This window comes from Colias philodice, chromosome 19 (genome assembly GCF_061535455.1).
Source record: "Colias philodice isolate Cphi_HAF_F1 chromosome 19, ilColPhil1 Martin Lab GWU primary, whole genome shotgun sequence".
Lineage (NCBI taxonomy): Eukaryota > Metazoa > Arthropoda > Insecta > Lepidoptera > Pieridae > Colias > Colias philodice.
Genome location: NC_143104.1, coordinates 4,687,942 through 4,711,008, shown reverse-complemented (window position 1 = coordinate 4,711,008; position 23,067 = coordinate 4,687,942). Strand labels below are relative to the sequence as shown.

General features: G+C 38.0%; 1 protein-coding gene across 2 annotated transcripts in view; it reads right to left on the bottom strand.

Moving 5' to 3' along the window:
* LOC149479912 (protein groucho-like) overlaps nucleotides 1-23,067 on the bottom strand; it is a 52,081-nt gene that overhangs the window by 5,626 nt on the left and 23,388 nt on the right. For both annotated transcript variants that reach the window (XM_089707688.1, XM_089707690.1), the window contains exons 6-9: nucleotides 18,494-18,695; nucleotides 15,149-15,174; nucleotides 1,810-1,911; nucleotides 1,507-1,628 (exon numbers count right to left, since the gene is read on the bottom strand). In XM_089707688.1, the coding sequence (XP_089563814.1) occupies nucleotides 1,507-1,628; nucleotides 1,810-1,911; nucleotides 15,149-15,174; nucleotides 18,494-18,695 (452 nt within the window). The remainder of the gene's footprint in view (nucleotides 1-1,506; nucleotides 1,629-1,809; nucleotides 1,912-15,148; nucleotides 15,175-18,493; nucleotides 18,696-23,067) is intronic.

Here is a 23,067-nt window from a genome sequence, read left to right as displayed (position 1 = left end):
TTAGGTCAGCCGCGCGTTAATTGTTCGCCTTCACTTCAGAAGAATTGTTACATGATAGACGGATCATTTCAAATGGGTCTTTGTTATTTTTTAATGTATGAATAGGCATTGTTGTATTTGTGCTAGATTGATTGTGTATTTTTTCTATTATATTTATGCATTTCATTCTAGATTTTTATTCATGAGGGCTCAATAGAACCATTTCAAAAAAGAAAAAAGTTTTTTCTTTAATGTTTATCGCTGCCATCGCTATTATGATATCAACAAATAATATTTATTTAAAGCCAAATTCTAAATATAAACATAATATTCAATACGACTCGGCAATTCATATTTGAATAAAATGATAAACTTAAAAGCATATTTTAAGTCACAAAATTATCTTTATATAAAACATCGATATAACACGCTATCTACGTTATATATTGGAATAAAGATTAGACGGTCACTAATCAGATTAAACAAGGTTTACCTAATTGGGGTAAGCCTAAACAAATCTCAAGTTCGTGGGCACAGTCATAAGTCCGAATAAAGATTATCATCGGATATCCAGCAAGGCGTTTCTAATCCCTTTGTCCTAACAGACAAGCGGCACTTCGTAATTGATTTCGAGTAGAGACGGATTAACTTTTGACCGTTGAGATACGAACTTGGGGTAAGACCCTAGTATACTATTACCTACTATTTTCTTTGAGTTAAGTTAAATGATGACAAATACAATTTTGTTCGTAAGAACGCATAAATATCTAACCATTAACATATTCAAGTACGCATAACAATGAAATAAACTTACATATATCTACGTTTAAATCGAATCTTTGTTTTAAAAGCAGACAATGTATTTTCCAGAAAATAACCTTGCACTTTCCAACATGTAATCGAACAAATATAATACTCCATATGAGTTGAACCGATACGCATAATCTGTCGCTATGGTTTCGCGCTAAATCGCCTTAACCGTGCGAAAGCTTGCCAATTAGTGTCCATATAATACACATGGAATCATTTACCCTATACGGCTTCGCTTAAACGGATAAAGTCATTATTAGGAATTTATCGTGCTAGGCAGAAGTTGAGCGAATGGCCTCAATCCGGGGTTATTAGGGACCCGCTGTTGAATGTAAAATAACGATAAACTTGCCGTAGATAGTATGAAAGGGCGATCTCAGTAACGTTTATTAAATTTGGGCCCGAAAATTCACCCTTCAACACCACGCGCGCTCGGATTTAACTTTAAATGGAATTTATTTTATTTGAACGGTTACCCCAGTTTATAGTTTTAGGTCGAGATTAATTTTATGTAAGAGTTCTTTTATCATGTGGCAACTTTCAATTAAAATATTTGTAGAAAGTTTTGATTTTTTAGATGTAATGAAGACTAATTTAAAAAGAGATTGTTTTGATATTATGATGTGATTCTATGCGCCGTACGGTAATGAAATATGGATATGTACATACAAATGTTGTTATTTTTGTTGCATAATTCATGCTTATTAAAATAATTACCTAGGGCTGTGAGGGGGGTGTTCCTTTTTTGGTTGCAGCTTGTCCAAGCCGTTTTCTCTAGGTGAAGGTGCTCCGTTGTGTGGTGACGTGGGCTCTTCACTCGCATCATCTACTACTAATTCCTGAAAACATTTAAAAAACTTTTAGATACAAAAAATACTTTGAAATAGGTTATTAAATTGTGGCCGCTTAAACGGGATCAGAAGTAAAAGTTGATATCAATTAATTTAATAACACCTTTCTCTTAGTGGCTCTCGAAGTATTAATTACAGGCTATTACGAATAATAAAACTCTCAACTTACATGGCCCATATCTTTTTCTTCTTTCTTTAGCTTTTTGTGGTCGGGCTCCGCTGGACTTCTCGTTCTATATTTTTCCCTCTCACCGGGTGATATTGAATTTCTCTGCAACAAAGTATTATTCCATAAATAAATATTCGATTTCATTCAAAATATACGATATTGATACGTATCGGCTGAACAAATAAGCGTAGATACGTAAACATAATCAAAACGTTTACGGGGCCGCTTACGTACCTACGTATAGCAATCAATCGATCATTGTTCGCAAATAAATCGGCGTGCAGCGAGGCGGACGCTACAGTCAATATCAATATCAAAACACGCTGAGGCAGAACAAACTGACCGCATGATTAGCTTCGAGAGTGGTCATCGCCCCCTGCGTGGGAAGGGAAATAGGGGAGTAACATTTGGACGCGCAAATACGGCCTAATGAAATAATCATATACGTACCGAACGACCACGCGCTCTCCTAACGTGTTGACACGTCTGTACCGAATGTATTGCTAGAAGCACTCCGCGAGTAAAATAGCAAACACTGAGTACCGCAGTTGGGCGTTGTAAATATGAATATCCTCACGTGGATTTATCAATATTCAGTTGAGTGCTCTCTCTGTGATTTGTGTATGCAGATGTTATTTGAACAGCTAGTGAAACCGTGTACTATATAAATGTCTATTCGGCGAACGGGCTATTTTGTTTTACATTTTAAATCGGTGCTATCGGTTTAAATTAAACTCAACAGCTGCTCTTTAGAAATGAAATAACAAAACTTATAGCCAATTTCCCTGCAATTGAGTCAATTCTCCTTCGAGCTGTCCTAACCAAATTGCTTATGTCGTAACTGATCTTGAATGAGAAATGGCTCGGGTTTAATCCGACATCCTCAAGGGAGTGCGGCAGGCACGGTCGACTTGCGCCTGGAGGGGTCTAACGGGGCCTAATTTTACGAGGCACTAAGTTAGAGGCTAGTGGCAAGCGGCTGTTAATTTGCTCGCCACGCCGCCGACCTGTCGCCGCCCGCTGTGACTTACTGCTCTGCCCGCCTCTCGCAGACAATAACACTTTATGTCCAGATTCACATCTATTTATCGCCTCCACGACTCCGACCGTGCCTTATGTCACAATAGACTTTCATTTGAATATCCTACATCATCATTATTGTTGTCCAGATTACTCGATTATATTTACCTACAAACAAAAGATTTTACGACGGACAGATTAGACGATCAGATAAAAATTGGTCGATAAATTGTTATGTTTTACAATAAATCGGATGAGGGTGCTTATTGTGGTCGGTGATATTTGATATTTTAATGGTTAAGATGTGTCCATAAAGATTTGTAATGACATAAAAGACGTTGGGTTGAGATAAGAGCTGTCTACACTATGGATTGGCATTTATTGCGCTGAGCGCGTGTGCTCTGGGTCTAATTTAACGGCCACCCAATGTACCTACAGCACTCGGTATCGAATTTCAAGTACAGCTATTTCGAGAGACCTACGGAACGAGCTATAACGTGACGTGTCGAATTCGATTGGTTGGATTTTATGTTGCTCGTTTGAGCCGCTCGCGTGAGAGTAGGCCATTTGAGGTTAGTCATTAATAAATTGAATTTGCGGTCTACAGCTCGAATTAGTCTGGTATAATAGTATCCATTACATGCGTATAATTCTTTATTATCGCCAACGATGTTGCTGTATGAAATAAATGTACATTTATATTGATCTAACACACGATGTGATAGAATAATGATTATAGCTAGAGAGCTAGCGCAAAGCTAGCTTTCGAAAATAAGTTTTTAAGACCCTAATAAATAAAATATATGAATGGCAGATCTGGTCAAATACTTTCAAAATTGTATTTTTTTCAGCACTTTCATAAGTGTCTGCCAGAATGTTATCCGCGTGATAATGGTCTGCCATTGTTATTTTCCGATAGTAATAATAATCTATTTTCAAATATCAAAATGGCAGACGTGGTCAAATGGTTTCAAAGTTCGCCAAAAATTTCCACCTGTCTTACCTGAGCGCGCGCCCCGTCCACCACTCTGGGCTTAGTGACTCCTCATCTCATGTATAGTAGGTATAGGGGAATCAACACACAAAAATCCAGGTCTGGTCAAATACATACAGGTAGCTTTGCGCTAGCTCTCTAGCTATTAGTGTTGTTCACAAATCACAAGCAACAAAATAAGGAGATTACGGCTAATACGGGGCAAGCACTCGAAAGCCTCCTATCAATACAGTATTGTAATATGTGGAAACCTTTTCCATTTTCGAGGAGAAAAGCGAACAGAGCTAATCTGTACTTTATCCCATTACGTGGGTCGACCTCAAGAAAAAGGCAATTGAGTCGGGTACGAGGGTGCGAGGGTCGGGAGAGGGGGCGGGCGCTAAACAAGTACGAGACTACAAGATCCGACAACAGGACTTATCGGCTACCGTTTGCCTCGCAGAGGTCGCGCACATGTCGGAGCGCGCCGCGTAGGGTTGCCCACCCCAACATATTGTAAACATGATAAAAACGGTCCACGTGTACGAACGGTAATATCTTATTAGTACCTACTTAATTGCAAAATTTAATATATGTTCGCAAAATGAATTACCTATCTAATATTAAACAATACAGTTAAGCTGTTTGAATATTATGCAAGTGCTTTATTATAAAAGTTGTATGCTTTATGAAGTTCATTCAAACATTTAAATGTACGCACATGTGTAGTATTCAAGTTTCTGTGTAAGTATAAATTATTGCTTAATATAAAATATCCAAATTAGGTTTTGGTCTACCGATGATTAAAATTAAAATATAAATTTATTATAAAACTGAAAAGAAAATGTTTTCGATAGCCCTAGAGAAGGTGGGTCTGTGACGTAACATATAAAGTGGCAACACACAGGCGCGCTGTTAACGCCGGCCGGGCTTATTGTCTGCGGTCACGCGACGAGCCGTTTAGCCGCGCGCGCCGGAGCTGCCGCCCGGTTAACCGGAAGGGGGGCGGTTAACCGGACGCCCGGGGGCGGAAACGGGGGATATAGATAAATACACCGCCCGCTCGGAAATGTACGGATTGAGTTCTGACTATATTTCACCCATAATAGTTTTGAAAAGTTGGACGATTTACACGCGACGTTCCCAACTTTTATCGCGACTACCGGTTATCAAACACGACTCCTTTTATGACACCTTGTCATCGAACTTTCTCCGTTTAACTTTTCCATTTCCTATTAAGCTGTAATCATTGTATGCTGAATTATGATACACTGGGTGTAGCCGTACGTTTTATGAGAATCCATTCATGCGTACGAACGTTAAGCGTTATTAAACCGGTTGCTACCTGAACGTTTGTAAAAATAATAAAACGGCGGGTAATCACTCGGAAACGAGCACCCGCGTTAATCACAAACATGGCCCAGAAAACTTTACAAAAAATTAATCGGCAGCGAGCGTAAGCCACGGGGCGCATCGCGACTTTAAAATTAACTTCGCCGGTTCATTCGAATACATAAATAATGGAGGAATTTCTGAATACGCATTAAACTCCTATAAAGAATACATTAGCATAAATTTATGGTAGCGAGTCGACGTATCGAGCGCGTTTTTACGTGACTCGTAAAGTTTATAGACGCGAGTGGTGGATTGCGTTTACTGCTATTGGTTTATAGCCGACCCCAAATAACCAAATTGTCTGCTTTGATGCTGTTTCTACAACTGACGTGTAACGATTAACTATGTAATTCTTGTAAAAAGATATACGTTTCGACCATTGCATTAAATTACGTTTAAATAAAACTTCTAAATATAAAAATCCACGATGAGAAAGATTTAATAATGAATAATGATAATCTAATGTGAAATTAAAAGCATTGAACTCAATAATTAACGAATGCCAAAAAATTATGCCTAAAAAAATAATACGCAACAGTCGATAAGCAATCTCGCTCACCCTTTGCTCAATTACAGGAGTAATTAGCACAATTAACAGAAGCGGACGGCAGGGCGGGGCGGCGGCGAGGTGAGGGGAGGGGAGCGGGGACTACGATCGCTTTCACGCACGCAAACAAATGTCACGTGGCACTGCGCCTTAATTAAAACGATAATTGAGTTGACTTGCGAAACTCATCCGCCATTTCGGAATTCCAAGAGAAATTTCATGGAACTCCCCTTGAAACTACGAAGCCCTTGAGTGTCGACGACTTTAATTTTGTGTTAGCGTCTACTTTGCGGTCGCAGGGCAAATTTTAATACGGTGTGCGCGGGCTCGCTTTGTGGAATTACTTAAATAAATTACCTCGAATCGAGTTACGTTGCCGTGTTGTCTGACAACTCGTTCGGAAAATTGTCGACGACCGAATAAATCATCTAAATCTGCGGGAACAACAGCTGGCTTTCGCTTGTTTAGGGCCTTTCATGTTACGCCTTAGTTTTAATTAAGTTTTTGACTTAAATGAAACAGGGTCAAGTGACCAAGGAAAAACTATTTTGTAACGACAACGAGTGATACAGAGCAAAATAAATAATACGCAAATGAAAAACTAACGTTATGAATTCAAGGGCTTACAAATTACAATTTAAAGTTTTTAAATATAAAAATAAAACTTTTATTATTATTTTTACTTCTATAAAAATAAAAATTTTCGCTCGAAAATCACTTCACATAAGTAAAGTACGTATAAAACGTGAAGTGTTGACAAATTGAAACGCCTTAAATAGTGCTCTCAGACACGAGGGGAGGATCAATCCCTCCGAGAGTGCAATATGTGCCTCGCTCCGACTTAATACCAGGGATAAACAATTCGTTACACCTCCGCAAGTGATTCAACGGAACTTTATCTACCACGAAGAATTCATTTGACGTGGTAAAATATCGATATAAAATTAATTAACATCTAACAGAAGCGAATGGCTATTTTGAAAGAAAGAAAGAAATTTTATGATTTGAATCTATAAAAATTATAATACATATTATCTTCATACAAATTTTTATTTTCTGCATTTCAAACTGGTTATACATTGAGTATATTTATAACAGTTGGTTTTAAATTTTAATATTGAAACGAGTTTTTAGAAACAAGATGTCTGTTGAGATATTTATTTCACTTTATAGAAAGTTTTTTTTTTGTCAATTCAGATGTAGATAATATTATAAAAAGTCCCATAAAAAGGAGTACCTACATAAGAATCTAGAATTGTTGAAAGCTATAAATTACTCTTCGTGCAAAACCTATGTTCCAAATAGGTGGATTAGGATAACGAAAGGTCGGATCATCATCAGCGCCACGAGGCGCGCGATTATTTCGAATGAGCTCCCTACCGGCGATAAAACATTAAACACGTAACAAGTTTATGCGCAACGACAACCCTAGCGAGTTCCACCACTTCGTTAATCCGGGCCGAGGGCAGCCCTAAATTAGGGTCGAGACAAGCCTTAATCCCCCGCTCGGCGCGACGGGGGATTTATATTGTTATTGCTCCGCGTCCGGAATTATACGAGGGTTGAGGGACTAATGAAAGGGGAAATTTAATTCCTAATGATTCTCGTCTTAGCCCGTAACGAGGAAACTCGAAAAAGGGCTGCGACCCGCACTCTTTTTATGATGAATCACTTTATGGGAACCGGAGATTGTTTCCATCTCCGACCCCGACGAGTATTTAGTCTGTTTTCATTAGCGACGTTAGAAAGTGAAGAATTGGATTACAAATTTATTCATGAAACATGTTCAATGCTCGAACACGGCATCGTGGAGCGGCGAAGCATATGTAAATGTGCGATAAGCACGAAGGGCGCAAGGCGAGTGTGTTCGTGGTAGAGGCGAATCGTGTCGACTAGCAGGATGGGAACAGGCCGCATCGACCGCATTGTTAAACATGCCACCGAGAGCAGCCTACACATAATATAATGCGGCACAACCTGCCTACCTTCTAACACCTCACGACTTCGATTGTTTACTTCTTGTCGTTTGCATTCAACTCAAACGGGCCGACGGATAAAATAGGAGAATATATTTAGTATTTACTTTATGCGTTCGTATATTCATAAATTTCACACTTAATGGAACGGAATATTGAATACCAATTTGTTTTTATACATCAATGACATCATTCTCATCTAGCAAAATGTACCAATCTATAATTATAATGTTACATTATATATTATGTAGTATATGTACCTATGTGGGAACTAAATTCAGAGCGATCTTGATGCCTAATATTCAGCCGTAAATTCAAATGTCAAGTGAAGCAGAAACAGCAAACAGTGGGTAATTACGCTCGCAATGTATGCGTATTGCTACCGTGTGGCAAGACGCCCTTCCGCCCATTACGCCGGCGACTAATTGAGATAAATTATGAAGACGCCGAGCCGCGAGCTATCGCCCGTCTAACTGCTAATTACATGCACCGATTTCAATTATACGATGCACTCCGCTGAATTTCATTAAATAACTCATGCTTGTTTTATTTGCCGTGTACTCTTAAACCCAGCATTTGATACCGAGTAGATTAACTATACTATCTTCCTTTTCTCAAACATAATTGACCTCTATACATTAAGAGATATATAACACAATAAATAAGATTAACTATTGTTCTTGCTCTGTTTAATGATGAACTCGTGATCAGAAGACCTTTTAATGAGGTCTATCACTTACAATATGCATTGACTACGTCAATTTAGAAAGTCGTGGCATTTTCCCAGTCGTGAAAGCTAGATTGCGATTTCGTAAACTCACATTCATATTTAACACGTTCGCGGACAGTAACGACCACAGGCGTCTAGACAGCTAAAAGTGATACGACAGTACGTCTGTCGACGTATCAGTTTTTACTTGCATAAAATCAGTACGCCAAACGACGAGCGATTTTTCATACTATCATAAAGAACGGCATGTTGTACTGTCATCACAGGTATAATTACGACTTTTGTACTGTCACTGCATTATTTACAAAAATTCGTCAAAGGAAGGTACTTCCACGCATACATTCATATTTTTTTACCCCTCTCCCCGCGCACAGTACGCCCGTGGGCGTCATGTTTGCATACGGTTAGTCGAGTACTGCGCCGCTGCGGTGATCCCGCGTGCCGCGTGTGAATTGTTGTTTAGAAAGTGAGTATTTTGTTTCCAACGTAATTTAATTGTTTTACTCATACTGGATGTACTAATTCAAGTCTAGTTGCTTATGTAAACAACATATTTATGTTGCTATTGTTTGTTGTGAACACGATTTTGTTGAACTAAATTTGTAACGAATATTTTTGCAGATGGCGTCTTGAGACTCGTTCGAAAAAGAACAAAAACGTCTTCAAGACCTGTTTGATGCAGCGTTTACCCCTGAATCGAGTCAAGACCCATTTGCTGATGATGGTGACTATGAATCTGACGCTGAGTACTTACGACATTTACGCCTATATCCGTTCTGTCATATCATATGGTTTTTTAACCATGTGTTGTAACACTACGCCCCTGGGCAATGTATGAAAAAAAGTAGTGTCTCAGTAGCTGCAACCTGTAAGACATACTGTCCGCGAACGTGTTAAATGTGCCGTAAGTTTGAATAAAATAGAATAATTTAATATTAAATGATAAGATAGTCTCGCTCATTAATGTGCATTATTGGAAGGGGATGTCAAAGATCTAAACCGTTCGGATAGATAGCGAACTATTTCCCGTTAGGTATCGAGGCATCAAATTATGGATAGAGTAGTTATGCAACATATTGGTGTACGTAGAATATTCGCTCAAAGGGTAATATTAACAGTGCATAGTGCATATGGTTTGCGGTATGCGGGAGGGCCACACGCGTCGCACAGACGTGTACAACGACCGCAATAGAGGACCGTGTTCGTCCGAACGTCACTCCTGCGGTCGCCGGCGATACTACACATATAGCTGACTTCATATAGCGTACTGTAATTCGATTTGTTGCGATTTATACTCTTTCGCTTTAATTGGACACTACGCTACGGTAACTGTATTACAATTTCGAAGGGGGTAAATATTTTAATCAGTGTTAAATAATACAGCACTTTACTATAAATAATGAAATAGCTGATATAGCATACTTAATATGTAAAGCGAAAATCAATCGGATTTATCAAAAAAAGCAACACAAAATACTCAATCAAAATACCCCAGGCCTCGTTCAATTCATAACTGGAAATGCATAGAGTATCGCATATTTTATTTGAAATATGAATGGTCGGCAGTTCAGAGGCACGGCTCATCGCATCCCGTCCACCGATCAAATGCGTTATGCGAAACAATGAATTTATAAACCATTATTGCTTTTACTAGTTATGCCTTAAATCAATTGAAGCTGTTACAGCGCTATTTATTTATCTTGTGTTATGGAATGCGGTTTAGATTGTTTATGCTTTTAAATAAGTTTTAATTGATACATCTACTTTTTCATGTCTCTATAAAAACTAAATTATTTTTCTTCTGCCTACAATAATCACATTTGATCATATTTAAATCAGCAGCAAAATATTTACCGAAAGGCAAATTTTATTTAAGTATACTTCTAAAATTAAGTTATAAATTTTAAACGACTTAGGTACACTATAAAATTAAACATACCCACGTGGTGCTTTAAAATTTCTTTACACAGGTTATTTGATGCACGTACCGGCCGTGTATTATATCGAACAAGAAGTTCCTGCATAAGAATGTAATATTCAATATTCTCACGTATAGAACGGGGGGGTATTGTTATAATGCGGAGGAGGATTCGATCAAGCCTGCATAAATCGATGCGATACGCCAAGATTCGAACAAAGCCGCAACTGCCTGAGTATATTCAGCTCGTCGAGTCATGTTAATACAACGGTGCACTCATACAATTACATGCAAATGACAAGTATGGGAACATACATTGGGCGGTAACCATGTGAAAATGTGAATGTAATTCTTGTTTTCCATTTATTTTAATAGTGTAATGAATAATGATGTTTTAATATGAAATGCTGATGCTACTTGGATTGTATAAGTTACAGTAACTGGCCGCATACAATAAAAAATATAGTCAATTAAAATCGGTAAAATGTGGTAAAAAGTAAATGGTTAAAAAATTTGAAAAATTGATTGAATAGATTTGAAGATAATTGTAATTTCGAAACGAAAAGCAATCAAAATTTTGCTCATCATAAGAATATGTATTATTTAAAAATATAAAATATATATATAAATCAACAATGACAAAATGAGGCTGAAACTTTTAATCCACACATATCAATATTGTTTATAGAATATCAGATATCCCATAAACATAGCCGTTACATAACTTTATGTTATTAATAGCAGGGTAGTAATTTTCAATATTGATTCGCCTCTTTGAACAGACTGTAACAATACGGGTACCTGCGCCATTGTACATGCAATATTGCATTGCGACGCTCACCCAAGTGCTCTCGGAACATTCTTGGTATTTGAATAAGAAACGATTGCAAATTGTAACTTCGAACGCTATGAACGTGATGGAACTTTGTATGAATTGTTCAAATTGGGTCGTTTACAAATATAGTTTTAAAATATTAGTAAAGTATTGGCTTATTAAAAGTCTTATAAATTAACAATTACGTAAGTTTATTGAAACGTGCTACGGAAATTGAATCATTAAACTGCCAATAGAAACTGTTAGATTATGACGTCGTTGAAATATAAATAAGTTGAATGTTCTATTAAAAAGAGATTTACTAGAAATCTTCCGATAGTAAAGTTTGCAATCGCACATCAATTTCCTTGCCTTATCAACTGGCTGGAGTCCAACCGAACTCGGAACATAAGTAGCATCGACAGAGACAGATCGTTTAGAAACTACAGATAACTTAAATGTGGGTCTGTAACAAAAAATCTTATTATCAATCTTAATCTCTCTTAATTCACACCACACGCAAAGCACATTTAAACTTTATTGACATTAAAACAGGAACATAAAAGTAAATTGGAGTCTATTTATTTTATATCCCTAAAAAGAAAGGAAAGAATACACGAGCATCGCGCAATCTGTTTCACTTTAGGGCGTCTTAATAATTACAAGTGGCCATTCTTTCCAATTAAGGAAAGTCTCGGGCGATAAATTGCGAGGGTTGTCGCGTCGAGCGCACTCCGTGAGCCGGGCCTGGGTACCTACCGCGCGTAAACACATCGAGCTAAAGCCGCCGCCACTACAAAAACACCTTTATACAACTTCGTTTTAATGCTTTAATAAAGTGTTCGGACTACGCCGTTATAAATAAGTCGCATTTACACGCGCCACCGCTACCTTAATTACAGACGCAGGTACTTTCGAACACGAAATGAGCCAGCCATATCGAGGAACAAACGCAAATTTATTCTGACCGGGGTTTTCTGGCATCTATTAAATAAAGAAGTCGTGTAGAATGCTAAGCAAGGTTGAGCGGCCCTCGCCCTACGAGTTTTCCACTCGAAATGAGTGAGCGGGGTGTGAGGTCGGGGGCGTCGAGGGTGTTATTCAGAATGGCTTAGATAAGGTAAGGAGGATGAAGAGGCAAGATGCGCGGCGTAATGAACCGACTCTGAACAGTTTTTGTGTGGTTCTGGCGCTAAATTGAATATTAGGCGCGATTTGACAGCGAAAGAGCGGGAGCCGGAAATAAATCCGCGGTTATTATGTTACCCAAATGAAATTGTGGAAAGGCCTGCCGGAGGGGCCGCTGCTCAATTTCGTGTCGGTGTAAATTGGCAGTCGTAATCCTAGTTATTTCGTGGAAATTTAAGCAGCTTTCTCGCTGCCTGAAATTGCGTAATTAGTGTGGGTTTTAATATGCAAGTCTAAACGTTCGCTTCGTTCAGAAAACATCTTAAGAATTTGTTGTACTACGCGCCTTTGACTTTTAACGATGTTTAAAAATGCCAGAAGCTAAATTCTCTCAAATGTTTTGTAAATATTACGGAGAAACGTTAAATAAATTCGATACTTTCGTAGGAGTGGGCAACATAGTAATGTTCAGACTTGCAACAAAACATTCTGGGGAAATGAATGAGGCAAGAATACGAAATGTAACCTGAGACGCCCGCTTGCGGTGGCGTACCGGCAACTGTTTGCGCCAACTTTATTGCTAGTAGTTTTCCTTTGCGCTTTTAGTTTTATTATACAACAAATTGGATTGCATACGCATCATGCTATTCTTCGTTTGTTTGAACAAATAGAATCGTGAATGGACTCTTAAAATCAACACGAATTGAGGTCAAAATGCATTTGCAATAAGGAGAGATGCCAATATAAACTTTTCTATTCACTTACTTATTAACTTTATTTAGTATTGAGGTTACACGAACTCGTACAACTTAGTATGTTACGAAAGTCTAGATTAAATAAGTTTCAGAAAAAAGAAAACATATATTCCTCTCGTGTCGAGAGACCTAAGCTGCTACAAAACAAAAAGTTCAACGACATAAATAGGGATGTCAAAAACAGTACATAAAAGCAAAGGTCGTCAGAAGTAGGTTAGGCAACAAAGACAATGTTATGAAAGGGGGCGCGATATCGATTCGCATGCATTTCGCTTGCAGCGCGCTGCGGCGGTGGCACATCTGTGCGGTGAGCCGCTGCTCAGTCGTGCTCCAAACTAGGGCTGACACTTACCATTCAGATTATTATACTAAATACGAAACTTGCATGCTAGATTATCCGTGTGGATTTAAATTTATAAAGAGGAAGTCTAGTTATTCTGTCATATATAAAAAACTAGCTGTGCCTCGCGGTTTTACTCGTATTGCTCCGCTCCTATTAGTCTTAGCGTGATGATATAATAGCCTATAACCTTCCTCAACAAATGGGCTATCTAAAGCTTTGGTCTGGTGATCATGACGCACAACGCCGAGGTATACGGTTTGCGATGCCGGACACTCAATCATATGAAAAACGTCGACAATGTTCTCTTGTTCCGTCGCAGTATGCGTCCGCGGCGAAGGGCAAGCGCGGTGAGTGGGGAGGTGTACTCCCGCACAGCGCGGCGTCATTCTCGATTGAACGCTGCGGTGTGCGGGTATGCGTCACGGCATATATGAATGCGACAATATGAATTTTTTCGAAGACAATTTAATAGAATTAGTTCGCAGCTATCCTTCTTTATATAAAAATAAAGACAAAAAACATAGAAGTTTGATAATTACAGCAAAATTGTTCATGTTCACGTCTACCTTGGTAGCTGCGGCAAAATCAACTGACCACCTCTCCGCAGGGAAGGTAAATGCTGCGTCGTGACGCTGCGTTGGGGCGCATACCTCAGCGTTGTGCGTCATGATCACCAGACCAAAGCTTTACACCGAAATATTTTTTCAAATCGGTCCAGTAGTTCCTGAGATTACCGCGTTCAAACAAACAAACTCTTTAGCTTTATAATATTAGTATAGATACATAGTATTGTTTCTAAACTTTTGATAACTTATATTCCCACTACCTACGTATCTTTAATTTAAAATTGTTAGAAAAATGCTTAGTATAACAGCTTTGAATCATATTGTTCTGTTATAAAATACCTAGCTATAATCGTAAAATATGTAGGTAGATCAAACGTTCAACGTTCCCCAACTAAAGTTTTTATTTTAATGGAACATAATAATGGCATAATACAGTCGACAACCCTAGAGACAAGGGTGGGTCCGCCCACTCGACACTGCGCTACTACGATAGCCGACATTCGCAACACCTCGCAAACGACCGCGACGCGTTCGCTCGACTTCACTTCACACTAGGGTTCCGAGAATCATTTTATATATAAATTTTAAATTATTACGGACAGATTGCACGCTAAATTTTAAATTTGAAGCAACGGAGCTTTGAAAATTTGACGACCTTTCAGAAGATACTATGTAGAAAATAGGTATATAAAAACTTATGACGACATATCACTTATCTCTGGATACATGACTATCTGCAGACATTGCAATTTTTATATAAGTCTTAGTACATTTATGATTGTTAAAGATAAATCCGAATAATACCTTCCGCGTGCATTTCGAGATAAAAAGGAATCTACATAACCCACATTAAAATATACCTACTTAAATTCGACATTTTCAAAAAGGAAAAAAAACTCGTCAGCGATACTTGTTAGTGAAAGTGTGTTAAGAGAACTAGGTGCTTTACAAGTGCATAACCGGCAACCCTAGGTGGGGTGCGTCACTTGCACCACCCACTTGTTTCAGAGGCCGTGTTATGAAATCAACGTGTTCGAGCGCAACACTCCTCGGCTCTCACATTCCCAAATGGAAAATGCAAAATGTGGTACACGGCTGTTCGGAGAATTTTTCAAAGGGAAATTTTGTCGTGAATTTTTAACAAGTCGAAGTTAGTTGGAATTTTTGTACTCACATGTCTCTCCTCCGCTGAACTGATACCTGAGAACAGACAAGAGCGATTTAATAAAATCGTACATATTTTTAAGCATTGAATTAAATTTTCAATTATACATTTTCATACATTTATAGAACTCTAGGTATACTAGAAATAATTTGGAAAATCCAAAAGTGCACGCCTCATAATTTTTTTTAAATAAATATTTATTAATTATTATTTTTGTTTATTTAATAACAATTAAACCACATCGAATCAGACCCTGAAAAATGAAAGGGTTCTATTCCTGAGCATACTCAAGCGTAAGAGAAAAAAAAAGACTCGATTAGTAAAGTATTTCGGTCGCTATCGTGTTAACAAGAAAAAGGATCCGCACATACAGACACACGGACGTCCAAGACAGAACTTTTTTAAACTGTTTTTTAACTAGTTTAAATAACAAAAATGACATCAAAAATATCATGAACGTTAAAAATAGTGTTTTTTCTTAATATGTGTGTGTATGTATTATCTTACAAGTGCAATGTATGATACATAAAGACATTTTAAGTTTGAAAAATCAGATGTTTTGCGCGAAGTGACAGTAGTACCCACCTCAACGCTTCGCTTAAGAGGCGTGCAATAAATTTAAATCATAAACATTTCATTATAATATTATGTATTGAAAAATCCAGGTTTCACTACCATATTTCTACTTTAAGGTAAAACTTATTTTGATAGACAATACCATAGCAATACCACAGCAGTTAGCTGTCCACAATTGCATGAGATATTCATTATTCAGGTATATATCAAATGGAAGATGTGTATGGTGTGAAGTGACAGATCCGCGGGCCAGCTAATAGTCCATGAATATTACAAGACCCGTCGGCGCGACCATCCCTCGCGACTCCACTGCGTCAATCACGAAAAGTCCTAATGTATAATTTATTTATTGTATGTATATGTGATCTTTTTGTGGAACGCAAACTTAATTTCATTGACAGGGATTGAGAGAGGGAAGTAAAATCAGGCAGTTATTATTTTGTAGAACGAAATGTTCTATTTAATTGAATCTGATGTCATGCGACTTTATCAGAATATTCCGAGTTTTAGATATTCTTATTTACAATGAGTAAATGAAAACTTAGTACCTATGTAGTTAAATTTCTAATTTATGTAAAAAGCACGTATAAAAATGTAAAGCACTAAGCAGACAGATATTCCAAACATTTCATAAGGCAACCTCATAATGTAATATGTGCAGTAATGGATGACAAAGTAATTATGTAGCGTAAATAGCGGTTTGAAATGCTTTGATTGAGCTTTAATCACGCACAAGATATTATATTGTACGTGTTTGTAATGCCAATCCTATCAATATAACCACACTACATAATAATTATAGGCATGTATGATTATACCCACTATAATAATAATATTTTGTTCGCAGTTGCATTGGTTTTTATTTTAGCTCCGACTATAAAGTCAATTAAATTGATTTTAATCTGTTTGCTCATGGTATAGATTTTTATACGGAATCTAGAATTTTGTAACCCATTCTTTGTTTTATTTTACGTAATCAGTTCATATGTTCACGAAACGCTATTTATTAAAAAACTAGCTTTCCGCCCACGGCTTCGCTCGCTTTGTCTAAAACCTAATAAATTCTATACTAAAACCTTCCTCTTGAATCACTCTATCTATTACAAAAAACCGCATCAAAATCCATTGCGTAGTTTTAAACATTTAAGCATACATAGGGACAGAAATACCGACTCTGTTTTATACTACATATATTACAAGTCAGTACATTTGTATTAATTTTTAAAAGATCATTTTATCAGATAAACTAATAAGGATATGAAACTGAGAAGTATAGGTACGTTACCACAAGGAAATAATCAATTTAATTAATTATAACCAATCTCATTATATATACTTAGTAGATATAACAGACAAAGCAACAGAGGTATTAACACTATAGTTAATATTCATCAATTTGTCGAGTAATTACTGGGTCTAAGCTGTGATTATAGTTACAGCATATGTACATTAATATATGGCGAATCGAGTACTGCAACGCTCGGCTACAATTAATTTAAATGTAATAGCCTCAATTATTGGCCAGCTAACCGCTTGTATTTGCTATCCACGCGAACACACGCCCTTGTTGTATATCTATAGCAATTAACCGCAGTCCGCAACGTATTGCCGCACAAACATTTAATTAACTACCATTTTATACTTTAACTTTTGGGGTTAATACGTCGCTTATTTGGAACAGTTTATGATGCATCAAAATTAAGAATGCGAAATTAAGTCATAATAATTATCATACAAATTAGACAATTTAGTAATAACTTTGCGCTTTAAAGAGCCATTAGTGAAGCTCGTTGAGGTCGAGCGAATATTTTTCATACGATTCACAACGTTTATAAATTAGCAAACGTTTAAAGTCGGTGCCGGAGGAGGTCCGCGTCAGCGTACACTCAAGTCACCCGCAAAATTACGTTACTAATTGACTAAAACACGCGACTCTAACTACGGCAAGGAATAATTAATTGGGTAAGGTGAGGCGGGGGAGGTCTGCGCGGTAACTCTTACATCAGTACACCGATAATGGCACAAATTAGCCAGGGAAGTGGCGGCGGGGGCGTGGGTGGCCGGGGGGCGCTAAGCCGGAACATCCCGGAGCGCAGATTACCGCTTGCTTTTGTAATTAACCAGAGCGACGGGCGGCTTCCAAACCCATTTCTGTGTTACATTTTCATTTGTGGCGCGCTCCCAGATCCGATGCGCGGATTAACCGTTCCGCGATTGAACCCGACCGTCGTGCGGAATATCTAATTTGATCGATGTACGCTTTCGAAAACGACGCGATTGTTTCGTAATGTTTACCGACACTATTCAAACAGATGTGTGAGCGATAATTCAAAGAAGTGGCTTGTTTACACTCTCGAAGCAATATCTGACGCGGTATAGCCGTCATCGATCCGAAAACACGCAAACAGTGAGTTCAAAAAGCCTCTCGGAAGTGGTAAATATTGGAACAGAAGTGAGATTGGAGACAGAGGGAGGCGGAGGTCTAATAGTCCCCGGAGATGGCGCATCGCAAACACGTCGAGCACGCAAACATACGACACCTCTTAAAATATTCATCTTACGGATAGAGCAGTAATGATTTCAACTTTTTTCTTTCAATGCTTCTGTGAATTTACTTCGAAACTACTCTTTTATTCAGTATTTTTTTGTGAATCTGTATTTCAGTTTGTTTACAAATAATGATATGGTTTTTTAGAAGACAGGTCTAAAAAGATTAGTTTCACTTGCAAATAGGAATTACATATATATGATTTTGAATTATTTATTTAAACAGCTTACCATTTCCCTTATCGTCTGGCCGGTGTATGTCGGGTGGTTTGGCTAAGACTGAAAGGGGGTGGTGTGGTGGGACTCCTAGGCCGAGAAGTCCCGCTGGGGGCAAAGCACCCTGCCCCAACAATGGTAGGGGCGGAGCGCCATGCGCGGGCAGGTGAGCGGCGTGCATTTGTTGAAGTAACCTCGGCAAGTCAGGCCGTTGTTGCTGTTGAAGAAATAACCATTATTAATTTTAAGAAAAAAAGTCAACAAAGACATCAAATGAACACTCCAAAGGTTTTGTTGAGAAGTTGCTTAATAATTTAACACTTAGCAACGGTTTTGAGGACAAAAAGTTTTAATGATCTATGCTCAATTTCGAGCTTTCTCTTTAATGAGGTGGGAAGATAAATTTCTTTCCTTTCATTCTTTGTTATAAAATGCGATACATAAAAATTCACAGCCGAATTGATTGAAGAACATAAGTATTAAGTACCTACTCTTTTAATAATAATACAAGTAGATGTATTTTAAAATATGAGCTTATTTAAATAAAGCATGGCCCTTTGTAATTTCCTTTTTTGATAAACACTCCCATTGTTATAACGCGAGTAAAAAATAAAGAGCGTGACATTTTTTCCAAAATGAGAGTCACAGCGCAGCACAAAACATCTTCAATCTGTTTCAGAGCGTCGCCGGTCAAAGTGAATTGGTGTGTCGCCGCAGAGTGTCGTGCATTTTTAAAATTGAACTGGGCCAAATTAAAACTCCTCCACGGACCCCCGGGCACGCTGCGATATTTTAAAATTTAAATGAGAGCTTCGCCGGCGGCGACGACTCGGTTGAAATTGATTACTCCTTCTCTATTATTCCCCTTTTTCCACTTTCCTCGTTTCCCGCGCTTCCCGTTTCTATCTAGTCTCGTTTAACTTTATTATTGTACGCTGCGGGTTCAGTCTTTATTTTTGTTTCGGCCCGCTTCCGCGTATGAATACGCCCCCGCCTGATACTCGAGTTTACTTTGTCGATTTTTCCCGCTCGGATGGGCACAATCTTTTATTTGGCGGCCGAAAATTAATTGCTTTTTCGCCGAGGGTGGAACACATTTTTTATTGGCCGCTCACAGCTGTGATTTATTGTGTCAAAAGGTGCGAGCGCCACTTAACTCTGATTTTTGTTTTCAAAAAAACTTTAGTCATTTATTTTATACATTTTATGTCGATTCATAAAATATGACATCTCATATACCTATACACGCTGTTGTACGAATAAAAACGTAGCTTACTATCTTTGAAAGGTCATTGATCGTGAAAGCTATCATAGTAAGTTGATAGTTATTCGTATAAAAGTTGGGTGCGAAAGCAAGGGATTCTAAACAAAGACGAGGCGCGTCGAAACGGCTGCCGTGACACGACCCCGAGCGGTAGAGATTCACACCTCACTCCTCCCACCCTGCCACCCCTCCCGCTTGTTATTATGAATGACAATATCGCACCGCTACCGTACCGCAATATTTTTTCCAGAGTGCATTTACTTAAGAAGTGATTAAATACCAGCGCCATTCCCTCGAGATCTCTCGTTTCCCCTAACGACTTTTGCGCCGGTACTTATCTGCCAACTTTGGTGTTTATATTATCGGCCAAATTAAAGTTTGCTTAAGTTTGGGTTATGGCAGCTGGGGAAGATTAAAGATTACTTATAAAGGATATTGAAATTTGTTGTTTTCGTTAAACATTCCAATGGTTACTATGAATATACAATTAATACAGATTGTTTGATGTTTTATAGATATAATATGAATTTATTATAGGCACAATATTATAAATGTATAATATCCAAGCGTTAAAAACCAAATTTAAAATGCAGTACGATTAAAACTCAAAGATTATAAACAAATATTAAATTTTGCGCAATATTCCCGTGAATATGTCTGCGTATATGCGGAGCACAACCCGGTGTTTAAGACGTGAATACGCGACTGAGCAGCATTCACATGGTTTGGAAACTTTTGTCACGAGCAAAATCTTTTGTGGGTTTGGTTTCACGGCACATTTACCTCTGTATAAACGCGAAGGATTACTATATAAATGGATGCCGCGATGCGAGCACGGATTTTTATACTCCACATTTGATATAGTAGTACCTACCTACGTACGTGTTCTACTTATATGGAAAGCCTCAAAAGGTATTAAGGATGCAGTAATTATGTTCAGTGCAAAATAATAAGGATTTACCTACGTGAAAACATATTATAAAAAATAAACCATACACACAAAACGAAGCAGAAGTGCATGTAGCGTTAATGCATATCGAATTGCATAATATTTAAATTAATACGTAGAGATAAACATAATTATCCAAGACGATTTAAGATAAACGAGCTATATATCTTAATTCACTAAGTAATTATAGTGAAGCTAAGTAACAAATAAGTGGGCGCATAATCTATAACATTAACCTACAATTAGTCACGGTTTAATGAGTGCGATCGAGAGGAAACTTTCCACTCTAACGTATTAAATAATTAAGAGCAGTTAACTTAGTGATGTTTAAAGTGCTTCTATTATTAAAGCTTTTTAATTGCTGTCTTTGTTCGCGTTAAGTATAGTGGTTTAATAAAACAAACAACGTATGCATTGTGTTGCATTTTTATAAAAAATATAATACCAGTATAATATCTATCATACCTACTAGAAGAAACGATTCAGTTATTATACTTATCGCTCTCGCATGGAAAATCAAATAAAAATTCGTAAATAAGATTACGTAACGGAGAGTTATATTGGTCTTGACAGAATTGTAGTCGGTAGGTTTTCCTCGGAGGTTTCCGTGTGGGCTACGAATAGGGCAGTATCGAGACAGGGTGGGTCGCAGCTCTGGCGGGGTGAGCACGCACCATTAGGCACGAAGCCCGGAGCGCACGCGACGCCGACACTTGTTACAACATCAGCTTTCAACATAATTGCTTCTAACCGTATATACATGTTAATATGAACAAATATATCGGAGAAAGCATCGGATGTAGACGTTAATGGAGTCGTGACGATGTTATCGCTTTGCGATTGTTGTACAATTATTAAATACATGTTACATTCTATCACTTTCATATACATATGTAGAACCTAAAATATACACCATAAATCACGATTTTCTTTAATGCGAAGTAAAAGGCAAACAATCGAATACATTGTATTTTATTGCATATTTAAAGATAAGACTTTAATGATGCCCATTTAAACCTACGTACCTACTTTACAAAAATATATTAAGTGGATGAATCGTAAAACTGATTACATAATTTCATTGAATGCGACGACGGAAGGGCCCTAACTCACTTCCTCTGCTTGAAAAAATAAACAGTTTCACAAAAGCGACAGGCTCGCAGGCACGGTTAATGCGAGCCGAGAGAACGATGTTGAATTCGAAGAGGCAAGAAACGCCGAAGGCCTGCAATGCAATATTTATCACCCGCCCGCGAACGTGCCTCGGAAAAAATGACAAATTCATGTTTCCCCACCCGCCGCGGCCCGCTCCGCTCCCCGATTTATTCCCGTCGTAATTTTTATCAGAGGGCGCGAGACCCGACGTAAACTAGATAGAAATGTTTTCACGAGTCGCTTGTTTATAAAGCCATCGACGAGGAAACAGATACGGTCTATTTACACGGTGAGCGCCTGTGTTTGTTCACATATCTCTCGAGATAATGTTGCATAAACTAGATACGCATAATACACTTGTTTATACCACATACTTATGTCAACGATATACTTTTCAATTACATTACTGAGAATATTAATTAGAATATTTGTCCTATATTTCTTTGAAGACTGTTGTAAAGTTTGCAAGTGCTCCGATAATATTAACAGTGGGGAGATAAGTATCATATTATATGAACATGAGAGAAAGCTGTATATTGAAGCTATTATCTCGCTACCCTCAGGTTAGTCACGACTAACAAATAGTGTAAAGGTAAAATATCGTACGTATTTTGTACTTGGCAGTTTAATATTTTATTTAACATTCATGTTATAAATAAAATTTACTGTAAGAGAATTAGTCATGAAGCAACGTTGTTCAAATATTAGAGTAGGTACACCAATATTATTTACAAGTTATTCACAAAACAAACAAGACATTCAAATACGCCGGAAGGTTTGAAGCATCGAGTGATTTAAATGGGCAAACAGTCCCCCAATTTGAGAAGTATTCCCTCTTCACAAATCGGCGAGACGAAATGGTCGCAAATCAGACGGAGGTGGGCGCTGGCGGCGTTCTCCGGCGCTCAGGGAGAGCCCCTTTGATCCCTAGCTGACCCGAAAATAAAAAAGGTTCGTAATAAAAAAGGACCGACATACGGAAGGTGGCGCCGCTTTTTTATTTAAATTAGAGTGTTTTATAGGGGGAGAGCGATATTGCGTTTTGCCGCCTTATCAAAGGCAATCCTATTATCTATACTTACCTACTGTATACGACTGTGACAAATTTTCGCAAATCCCCGGCCGTCGAACTCGAGCGCATAATGCTGACTGTATAGTGAAATAAAACGTCAGGTGCGACGTCGAGATGCAAGATATGCAAATATACTGCCATTAAATTCT